This window comes from Silurus aristotelis, assembly GCF_946808225.1.
Source record: "Silurus aristotelis genome assembly, chromosome: 8".
In the NCBI taxonomy this organism is placed as follows: domain Eukaryota; kingdom Metazoa; phylum Chordata; class Actinopteri; order Siluriformes; family Siluridae; genus Silurus; species Silurus aristotelis.
Window position 1 is genome coordinate 10,946,957 of NC_139581.1, and position 12,413 is coordinate 10,959,369.

Sequence of the window (12,413 nt, forward strand, 5' to 3'; positions counted from 1 at the left end):
CCTACAGCCTTAATCCCCATGAAATTACAGGTTAAAAGAGGTTAAAGGTTAAAACAACCACAACAAAGTGGGCCACAAACACACAAGTGAAAAGAGCTAGTTAAAATATAGTGTTACATGCGACCTACAGATAGGATGTGTTACTTTAAAAATGTTCTATACACCTCACACTCACACTTCACACTCACACTTTTTATTCTTCCTCACTTCTTTTTCTTCTTACTATCATTAAATAACTATCACATTTTGGCATTAAGCAGAATGTTGACTGCTAAACAAAAAAGCTTTAATGCAGAGTTTAATGTAGGCCCAACCTTGTTCCTGAAAAACTACTTGCCATTCCAAATGTACCAAAGCACACCTAATCCAGCTCGGCAAGATATTTAGGAGCTTCTGAAACCATACAGAAAGGTGTGTTTCTTGTAACAGGATTGGGAGCCTGGGTGAAAGCACTAAACTACTTTTTAAATAATTCTGTCATGTTTGTGAAATGATTATGTAATAATGTTCTGATCTGAAGACATTAAAGAAAAAGCACTGCGTAGTCTTGGTTAAAGAATAAGGATCGTCTTTATGACACTTTTTTACCAACATATGGTTTTGTGGTGTTCACTGAACTGAATGTTGCTTAAATTATGGGCTGTGGATTAGGTCTATTTGGTTACATTTTTAAAACAATATTCAATGAGTGGGAAAAACCAAACGCATCCCGTTAAAGCACACACTGTATTTTTAATGTATTGAATGTAAACGATTGTATCACGTTACAGTTTCTTTCACAGTTTGATTTATGATTCAAGAACAACTGCTTTCTAATAACATATTTCTCATGTTAATAATAATAAAAAAATAGTTAAAGCATACCTTCATCATATTTCACCCTTTAAACAATAAGTTATTTGCTTTATTTCTCTGGTATGTTTTGACCCGTTGTGTATGTTAAGTTACATTTATGTTTACGTTTGCGGCATTTAGCAGACCTCCTTGTCCAGTGTTACATGATGGGTGTATGTGTTTGTAGTCTTGTGGTTTTTTTTGTACAATTAGTAAAGCCAGTTACAGACTTCCCCAAACAAACCCTCCAACTAGTTTCATTTAGCACTTACACTCAACTCGTCCGAAAGTGCTTGTATAAAGGCACTGTAAAAGTTCCTTGGTGCCCAAGCAGTCGTGTCAGAACTTGATTAGTTGGCCATGGCAGGATAGAGAGCTTCTGCTTGAGGACCATATGAGGCCTGGAAATGTGGTGGGGCATGTTTTCTGTAGTTGTTTTGACAACGTGCAACACTGACAATCACCGGCTTCTTGTAACGTCACACAGATGAGTTGGTAGCCACTGATTTGGAATTGCTGTATAGACGTTGTTAGATGCTATGACACGTTACTGACACTATCATTAACATCACTTAGTGGCTCATGGAAATTCCTGCAGCATCCTGTCAATGTTCAAGTGAAATTAATTGATCGTTATGTGTATAGAGTGTTCCATTGTGGCACATTTCACAGCCATTATTTCCACGTCTTCTCTGTCTGGTGCTGCTCTAATCAAAATGTCCTCCTTTTACTAATATACAATTTTTTCTGTTTACCATAATGTATTCTATATGATGACACTGCATTTCAGGACATGGCAAGCTTGAAAAGTTATGCCAGAAATGACCCACGCCTTAAATAACTGCATGTCAGTGTTAGTAGGTGTTGATAGGATTGTTGCCTTTCACACAGTCTGGCACAAATGTCTATTTTCACACTGCTCTAACCCTCAGGTGTGAGTGCTGTGTCGTCAATTCCAGCATGTTCTTTTACTAAAGCAAACAGTGTTAGGAAAGAGAGCATGCAGGCAACTATATGCTTCTAAACAGAGACAGCTTTCGACGCTCCTGATGGGATTTGTGGAATTGTGTTTCGAGTTTGAATAAACAAAACAACCACATGTGCAGGTGCTGTGGTCTGGAGAAAAAAGTCATGACCTAAGCTTTTTTATGCAGAACACAAATAGTCAAGAGAGCCAGACTTCAGCTGCTGTATGAACATACAGTGTCTGTAACTTCTGCATTGTCTGTTTTTAGTGCTAGGTTTCTATTCATTTTTCTTGGATCCTCTTGCACAGCATGTGCAGTCTGTCAGGTTGTTGAAACCAATGACCTTCCCAAAAAGCACACTCCATGCCAAAAGTCTAATTAGAAAGAGTTAGCCAGCCAGTAATCCGCTTTTATCAAAACATGTATCAAATGGCACACTGTGCTGGACTGGGAATCGAAACTCTTCTGTTTGGGGAAATGGTCAAATAAAGTATAACTTGACCAATCCAACATTCTGTGTCCATTTGCTTTATTAGGTGGATCGCTGCTCAGACATATTTACCTAATTTCACAGATTTTCACAAGATTTAAACCCGGACACAGCTGTAATTACTGTTCTGATTAGCTGGACAATTATAGCAGGAAGCACACAAGCAGTAATATTAATAAGAACAGATGGTATGTTTATATTTTGGGTGTTTTTTTAGAACCCGAGATTTCATCTTTCATTCAGTGGATATGTTGCACACCCTGCCCATAATCAAACTATAATACTACATATTTGTTTTACCCTGACAATACACATCTCATATAAGTCCTTTACACGGTTAAACTAGTCTGTCAAATCATATTATTGTACACTGTGCTGTCTTTGCCTTTCACCTGCCTTTTGTACACTATGATATGTTTGGCAGCTGCAGTCATGCAGAACCGCACAAACGATTTGAATGTTTTCAGAATAAACACTGAAGTAATTAATAATAGTTAATAAAGCTTTCCAAGACGTATTTAACAGAGCGCCGGTATTCAGTCATTTGAAATATCTTACAAAAGTCTTTTATCCAAGCTAACACTCCTTTTTCTTATCTCATTTCTCTTAGATTTTTGGCTTCGTCAATGCCATCAGCCCCGTAGGAAACGACCAGCAGAACCTTCTTGCATTCCGCTTCTCTGCATTCAACCCCGTGGTGGATCCCTGGGTCTTCATCATCTTCCGAAAGTCAATCTTCCAGCATGTGCGTTCACTTTTGCATTGTCGCTTCAGCAAGGCAGCAGTGAAGCAGACAACACATGATGGCCTCTCGCATCGTTTAGAGTCCACCGCACTCCAGAGCAAAAGTTTCTCTGGTGTCCCTCAGTGAGACTCAACAGCAAACCAGGACTTTCTGTTCATTTTCATTAACCACTTTCTCATGGTAAGGGTTCAGCGTGGATCCAGACCTACTTTCAGTAACACTGGGTCTGATGCATGAATACACACTGACTTGGCTGCCAGTTCATCACAAGATATCATATATGCATGCATTCTCAGATGCATTCAAAATGAAGGGTATTTTATTTTCCTATACACATACTGGCATGTTTTTGCTACAGTAGGTACGAGGAAACCAGAGATCCCAGTGGAAATCCCACATGGACTGCAGAACATGCAAAACTAGGAATCTGGACACAATGAAGTGACAGTGTTAGCCACTACCACACCCTGGTTCCCCATCAATTCAATTCAATTCCTTTTTATTTGTATAGCGCTTTTAACAATGAACATTGTCTTGAAGCAGCGAGTCAGGAGACTTTAATAAAATTAATAAAAAGAAAACAGTAAAAACGAGACATATTTAGTAATATATATGTAGAGTGGAATTTGTTCTGTATAGATTGATGGACAGTGTGTACAAAAAAGTGTGTGTGTGTATGTGTAAAAACAGGCTTTCTTATGACTTGTTGTGCACAAACCATAAATTATCTAAATATTACCAAAGAACTATTGTTGTCTACAATAAGCCACTATTATCTGTATCATTTATAAATACAAAAGTTTAAGCATCGAAACACTGGGCAGCACTCACTATTTTATCAGAAATACCTGTACCCCTGCTCATTCATACAGTTAGGCAACTTGCCAGTTGTGGGGTGGCAACAATCTGGATAAAATCCGTTTCATAAGAAACTGTGCAACTCCTGGGATTTTCACACTCAACACTCTCTAAAGCACTATGTGTGGGAAAACAAAAAAATGTGCTCAGAAATCTGCTGTAGTTTGCCAGAGTGACTGAGATGATGTTTTCCCCCTTTCCTGATGTTTAATGTGAATAATAAAAAAAAAAAATTATAATAATACTTTTTTTTACCTTTATCTGCATGATTTTTTTTTATTGTGCTGTTAGCACCTGGCTGATTTTATAATTGCACCAACGTGTATGTTCAGCATGTTCTCTTCGTACGATTGTGTGATTTTGTGTTTCAGTTGATCTGTGCAACAACATTTCCTCACCTCAAACAAAATGCAAATGAATAAGACGGCAGTCATTCTTTAGTTTGGTGCCCTCGTTTAATTAATTATAGCCATTTTAACTACATCCCCAATAAACCTTGGTACGTTTGCAGATTGCTATTTTTTCACAAGTACATAGATTCGATTCATTCTGTAACTGTAGTTCTGTATATTTGCACGTCTCTGCCTTCAAAGTGAAGGTAGGGGCTATTTTCATGTCGTCTCAGTTCATTTCAAGGCTTCTACCACAACACGTCTGTGAAACCTCTGGAACAGGTGATGGAGGTTATATGGGGGTCATATGAGTTTTACTAACCAAAATCTGCATTAAGCTTGAAACCAAGAGGTGTTGAAAATATTGCCTTTTTAATCTTTTTTTAAGCATTGGCTTTAAAACAAATTACACTGCATTAAAACTAGCCTTTGTGTTGTTGTTTTTTTTATATGTTTTCCCAACAGTATTGTTTATTAAGTTTAAAACATCCATAAATATATCTTATAAATTAATAAATTCAGTTGAAATAAATGTTGCAAAAGCTTATAATTTTAAAATCACCATGTCCGTCATCATTAATTGAAACCAAATGTCGAAAGTTTTTTCAGTGTTCGTGTTTAATTACTCAGCAAAGGAAAAAAAATGCACTTTCCGTTAGCTGGTCACTTGGTCATCGTGGTTTGTTGTTTGTAAAGAAAAGATTTTAATACAACATGTGGTATCAATTGTTGTTGTTGTTAAAGTCTTTGAAATCATTTCTGTGGTGACTGTAAATCATTTTTGTGGTGTCTGTTTTGTCTGACTTGCTCTTTTAGCTCATGGAACAATTATAATTCATATTTCGGCCTAAATCAAAGTGTAAATCTTTAATGGGAATCACGAATACAAAGCATGCTGTAATCAGGAGATCATTTACGTTCCATATCTGGCTGAAACATTTATTTGCTATTATAAAAATGTCCTGGTTTCTTTGTATAGATTGTGTTTGAGAATGTGGGGATAAATATTAACAGCAGAAAGTGTGCAGCTGGGCTCCTTCTGAAATCTCAAAACAGACAAATCCTTCAGTATTGATTCAGAAAGGTTTTTGCAGATAGGTTCTTTAACACAACTTGCTGTGACACTTAAAACATATAGCAGTTCATTGTGAAGTAAACTAGAGATGTTTTTATTTGATAAATGGATTTGGTGTGTAAGTACTGGAAACCATTAGTAGTGTATATAGAAGTGAAAGCTTTGTATGTACAACACATGCTACATCTGGTTTGTGTGACCTCTGTGTGCAGCATGTGATGTGGTTTGAATTCTGACTTGTACTCGGCTCTCTTTTTTTTTTTTTCACAGCAATTGTCACAGCAATTGTTGCAGAAGAGAGATTTTATCTCCACAATCATGAAGAGTTCTAAAAATAATAAACATGTTGAAAAAATGGAGTGCAATGATCTTAGTCATTGGCACATTAAACACATGGGAAAAGAAAACTGGGTTCTGTTTACCCTGGACGCTACTTGCATCCTGTGTTAATATAATGGTCTAAAATAAACTGCAATAGTAGTGAAAATAATTATGCTAGTGATAAGAAAATTTGTGCCATTAGCAGTAAGGCTTATAAGAAATTCTGACCATTTCAACCACCTGCTTTCATGCATGAGCTAATATTCAAATGCAATTTTTTGTTTGTTTTCAAATAAACTGTCACTGGCTTACAATATGTGACTGGTTCCAACATGGGTCTTATTTCTGTAAGTAATTGTGAAGCGCTGGAATATGAAAGCTTGAAAACACAGCACCAAGTTTCAAATTAATGAAAACTGGGCTGCAATCTGTCAGCGGCATTATTTTTCAGTAATTATGAAGCAGACTGGTTTTCAGGTCTATCACGACCTGCTAAATGAAAACAAAGAGAACTGAATGAAAGCAGTGAGTTGATGCCTCCAGCAGGGTGGTACAGAGGTCAAGCCAACAGCCAAGGAAAAGTAAATAGACATAAAACAAAAGAATGCACTGCACACAAGAACTGGGTTTTCAGGCAAAGTCAGTTATGCCTCTGACAATCATAAGTTTGTGTGTGGAGCACACTACAAAAATGCCGACATGACAGTACATGTTTCTGTGGACGCACACAATACGAGCAAGTAAAGACAAAAATTACATCTGTCTTGATTAATGCAGCCCAAGTTGTGTATGAGTCTGCCGTATTTACCGTTCAGCTCTGTTGAAACTCTGGGGATCAGCCTTAGTAGTAAACATGGCACTTGACAACAAACTTTTGGGAAGAAAAAAAAGACATGGCTTAGATTTGAATGAATTGTTAATGTTTGAACATTAAGCATGTCACAATGCGGCTTTAGATTTAGTTCTCCAATCGGTAGCCAAGACGTGACAATGAAAAGCAAAAGCTTCTGTGAAAGAAAACAAAGAGGTAACTAATTCCAGGTGACACCAAAAAGGGATTATAAATAATTATATCTTCTATAAATATACAATACTGTATGCATCACGTTAATAAATATAGCAGCAGTTCTTACGTACATGTTCGTAGATTCCAGTATTCAAAGAAGCAACAGTGAGAGCTGGATATAATCTGTTTTCGGGAAATTGACTTTAATTTATTCGCAATTTTATTTTTAGGGTTTCCCTGTATGACTGTATTTACTATGTAAATTGTCATCATGTTATCATATCATTATTGAGCTATAACAACACTGTTCCTGTACTTTTTTTAATACTGTTAGAAAATGTTAACTTGCTACAATTTTAGTGCAAATATACCCAGAAATCATCTATAAATAAATAAATAAATAACAGATATTAAATGCAATGTTTCCATACAGAAAAAAGTGCTGGTATCATGGCAGACTATTTTTGTATTTTTACAGAGATAAATTACTTTTATGAAGCGCTGCTTGAAGTCTGCTTAACTCTCTTATTGTGTGTTGTGTATCCATCAGCTTCATCTGGATGACAAATATCATGCAGATTTTTCTAGCTAGCGTTGTAAAACTATATGCTCTACGAGCAAATTTTCAGAAGAAAAAAAAATATTTTCAAAATTATTATACCAATTCAAAATCAAAATTCATAATGTTTAACAGACCTTAATTTTTATTTAAGTAGTGGGAAGAGTTAGAATCCAGCTATGGCCTAAGGGAGAAGAAATTTTCACCTCTCTGGATGTAAGAAGTTGTGAGGACATGTAAGTTAAAGCTTTAAGTAAACTACACTGCTCTGTGATGCTGCACGAGCATCAGTTTGAACAGAAGCCTGTTTTTACTTGCCTGTAAAAAGATGCGATCATGCAGATGTATCACGTTCATTTTGGCAGCCACGGCTATCAACAAAAAATGATGAACATGACATTAACTGTCTTAGAACTCCCACATTTGATCAGTCATGCGGTTAAACTGCCTTATTACCCAACATTCTCTTGCAGAAAGCCAAAGTAAGATTAGAAAACAAAATAAAACTACTTATGGAGTTTCATTTTCAAAGTTCAGGCTTTGTGACATACAGCAGGTTTGCAGCATGTATTCATTTTACTTTGTGCTACACATTCTCAATTTCAAAATCAGAAATTCTAACCCTGGAGTTACTTCTAAAATATAATGACTCATATAAATGATTTTGCAAAAGGCCAAGATGAAGAAGAAAACATGAAAAAAAAAAGATAAAAATATAAAAGATGGTGTAATAAAATGGTTTAACAACAGGTTTAAACGTTTAAAGTGCTTCTGAGAAATTACAGTCTGACTGCAATAATAACAAAACCTGTGTGTCATATTGCAATAATGCTCAAGTCTCAGATGCTTTTTGATTGGAAGAAAATGGCTGCAGGTTGAGAAGTGAGAAATCTTCAACCACAAGAAACTCTTAGCCTTTCTAGTTACAGAGAACTGGAGCAGTACAGCTTGGTTTCCTTAAACACAAGTCACCATCTCATAGTGAAAGTCATTTGTGTGCGTGTGCGTGTATGTGTGTGTGTGTGGTGTCAGCTTGTTTTCGCCACCAATTGCAAAGAAGTCAATAAATCTTGACAGCAGCTATGTGAACACCACACAGCCTACACAAATCTTTCCCATAGTCACAAAGGTTAGACATCACACACATTCACAATTTTTTCCCAGTGTAAATGTAGGCAAAGCTACGTGCTCATTTCAGCAACATACATTATTTCCAGCTGCTCTGGGGTACTTTTATCAGCTTTCCAGTAATCTGTGATGTTTCTTCTTGTGGTTTTGACTCACACATTTATCAATGGTTATGTGCCCAAACACACACTTTGGCAGCGAGACACCCAAGTGAGCCCCTGTAATACAGTACTCTTCTATTGCTTCACAAGTTAATGTGGTAATGCTAAAATAATACTAACATGATCCATGTGTGTCTGAATACCAATTAACCGCATAAGCGCAGTGTGGAACTTAAGGATGTGCTTCTCTAGCCCTAGCATGTTTAATATGGTGTAGTAAACAAAAACAAGAGTGTCTCATTTGCTTTTCATATAATTTAAAGGAGCATGGTGAAGAAAATGTCACTAATCTGGTAAAGGTAACTGGCTATATATAACAAAAATAGTCTCCATAGATTCAGCAGCTTACATCAACTAGCCTGATTGAATTTTAGTTCATTTGAAATATCAGTTAGTTATATATAATCATACTTATGAGTAATTCATGATAGGTAGGTGTTAGTCTTGTATATGAGCCGCAAACATCAAGTAAAATGGCAAGGTTGCTTTAACCCCTGTGAGTCTATGGTTCTGTGTGTGGAAGGTTTGTGACTGTGTGCCTAAATCCATAGTCTTATGTTGTAAATAGACTACAAGTGAAAACATTTTCTTTAAGTCTCCTCAAATTCTTTCTTTCAGTTTCCATAGTGGCATCTCCCCAGGTGTTATAATACAATCAATATACAATACAATCAATGTAAATCAATGTATTGTTTTTTTGTGAATGTATAAACTGAATGGTTTTCACAACAATGTTGTAACAAAGACTCAGGTCTACAGTACCGCTCAAAGTTTTGACACACGCTCTCTTTCAGTGTTTTCTTTATTTTTATTATTTATCAGCCTTCTACTTTGATACATCAGACATCCAAACTATTAGCCTCTTCTGCTTGTTGTTCTTCTAAAGTAATTTCTTCTTTGCCGCAGTTTGAGCATAAAGGCCCAACTCACTCGGTCTTCTTTGAACAGAGGATGTTGAAATATATATGCTCCGAAAAGCATTTATAGGAATTGGCAGTTTCTGACACTGGTAATTCTGAAAAAAACGTATCCTCTGCAGCAGAGGCAGCTCTTGGTCTTCCTTTACTAAGACGTTTCATCATAAGAGCCTGTTGCATCAAAAGGTTTGATGGTTTTGCCGAATGCGCTTGGGGTACATTTAAAGTGGTTGAGATGTTTCGAATTGACTTATCTTCATTTTTTTCCTCTGTCTATTCTCTTTACTTAAATGAGTGTTTCTTGCCAAATATCACCATTTCCTCTGCACAAGACAACTAATGGTGTAAAGCACACAAAAAAACTCCTGACAAGACAGACCTGTGAATTGAAAACTAGTTCAAGTTACTGCCTAGTAAATCTGATGAAAGAATGCAGAGTTTGCAAAGCTGTTATAAGCTTGAGAGGTGAGAGGATGCCTGAGGAATGGAGGAATGTGCTGGTACCGATCTTTAAGAATACGGGAAATGTGCAGACCTGCAGTAACTACAGTGGAATAAAGTTAATCAGTCACACCATGAAGTTATGGAAAAAGGTAGTGGAAGCCAGGCTGAGAGAAGAGGTGAACATCAGTATGGTTTCAAGCCGAGGAAGAGCACCATAGAAACATTATTTGCTTTGAGAATGTTGATGGAGAAGTAGAAAGAAGGTCAGAAGTAGTTGCATTGTGTGTTTGTGGATTTAAAGAAAGCTTATGACAGGGTGCCAAGAGAGAAGCTGTGGTATTGTATGAGGAAGTCATGTGTGGCAGAGAAGTGTGTAAGGGTGGTGCAGGACATGTATGAGGACAGTGTGACAGCAGTGAAGTGTGCAGTAGGAACGACAGACTGGTTCAAGGTGGAGGTTGGACTGCATCAAGGATCGGCTCTGAGCCCTTTCCTGTTTGCAGTGGTGATGGACAGGTTGAGGGACGAGGTCAGACAGGAGTCTCCATGGACTATAATGTTTGTAGATGGTATTGTGATTTGTGATGAGAGTAGGGAGCAGGTTGAGAGGAGCCTGGAGAGTATAATCCAGTAGGAGTAAAGCCCTATTCGGACGGGACTAGTTTTACAGGGGGTCGTTAGAGAAATTTCTGTTTCACAGACGTACTTGATTGTACGTGATTTTAATCCCGAAGCTGCCATGTCTGTCTTTCTCTCACACGACCTCTGTAAAAATTACAGAGCAAATTACCTAGCAAACTCGGCGGTTTTCTTGTGTGTTTTGGTCAACGTGAACTACCGTACTAACCCTAGCGTGCCGGTATCCAAGTTTCTTTTTCGCCGCCATTTTACTATTGATCAGTCATATGACCATACGCAATCCACGCATCCTGGACATGTGGTCTTGTGCAACGCCCACATGTAAAACACAGACACGCCTGCCTCCGTAATAAACACGGAGATGTTGGAAATGACAGATGTCGACTGAAAAAAAGTCTAACTCAAACGTCGTTTGGAAAACTAGTCCCGTCCGAATAGGGCTCGAATAGGGCTTTAGTGGAACTTTTCTTGAATCGGTTTTGGCATTAAGGTAACTGAAATAAGTACAAAATTCAAGGCATGCCAAAATAGCTCCAGAATATAAAAATAAAAAGGTATCAGACTTCTTAAACTGAGTCTTCAAACCATTTCAAATAAGTAATAATGTACTTTTCACATAGAAACATAACCTTAATTTAATTTAAAAACACATTTTTAAATTTGAGTACATACTCAAAAAGGAACTTTTAAGGAAACTTAGGTGACACTTTTTTTCCAAAGGAAATTTTTATACATAAAAATTAAATAAAAATAAAATAATAATAAAAAAAACCTCTACCTATACAAGTTTTTGGTTCAAAAACTCAGTTTGGATCATTTCTCAGGTCATTGTCCACCTCTACTTTATACAAAATTTACATAGTATATTAATTGCTTTAATTGTCAGCAGCAGACCTTGAGTAACTATGAATATTTTCCCCACCTCTAAATTTATGCAAAACAACAATAATAATGACATAAAATTTAAAGCTATATCTATATTTTACACCACTATGGATTTTCTTTCTTTACAAGGGGCAACACAATTGTGCTAAAGACCAAAATACACAACTATAATGGAACAGCTCCATCTAGTGGCAGATGTACAAACATGACGATTGAAAGCCAAAATAAAGCTGCAGTAATTATCATCACCATCTAGTAACATGTTTGGACAGTTCTTGACTGATTAAAATTGAACATTTGTTTTATGCAGCACGGTTGTTATCCAAAGCTATTTACAAAAATATATATAATTCAGCTTTCTGGATTATATATATTTACAAAAATATATATAATCCAGAAAGCTGAAAATGTAGAGCCTGGGATGCTTAAGGATCCAATGTGACACAATACATAGTCAATGCCTTTGAGCCACTACATCTTTGAAGGAAGTTTATTAATAAAAATTCTACATAAGAGTGCATGTAATTTAAGATTCAGATACAGAAAAAAAAATCAATAAATTTCCATCGTCGCACACCACAGAACTGTAACTTTTGTCCAACCTGCCTCCATATACACAATTCGACAGTCACTCACAGTGCAGTAGTAGCTGTTTAAAAACTGCTGATCTATAGTAAACAGCACATTTTTAGCAATGAAGACAATCAGAGAAGATGCTGGAACCAAGCAGAAAAGAGACAGTGAAAACATGAATGCAAGCATAGTGTACATTTATTTTTATTGGAAAACATTTACACACACGAATGAATAGTATGCACAGTGTGTGTATAATGTATGTGTGTGTATATATATATATTTTATACACACATTATACACACAATGTGCATTTTATTCATACACTTTTCACATGTTGAATCCTTGATCTTATTTGTACATCTGACTGAAAACCCATTAAAAGGACCGCTGAGTAGAACAGTGTAAACCTGCATCA

The 12,413-nt window shown here is 36.5% G+C and overlaps 1 protein-coding gene across 1 annotated transcript in view; it reads left to right on the top strand.

The window, feature by feature from the left end:
- ptgir (prostaglandin I2 receptor) overlaps positions 1–5,999 on the top strand; it is a 30,155-nt gene extending 24,156 nt beyond the window's left edge. Inside the window, exon 4 of the mRNA XM_083548331.1 lies at positions 2,903–5,999. Coding sequence (XP_083404457.1) covers positions 2,903–3,163 — 261 coding nt within the window. The 3' untranslated portion in view covers positions 3,164–5,999. The remainder of the gene's footprint in view (positions 1–2,902) is intronic.
- Positions 6,000–12,413: the final 6,414 nt, after the last annotated feature.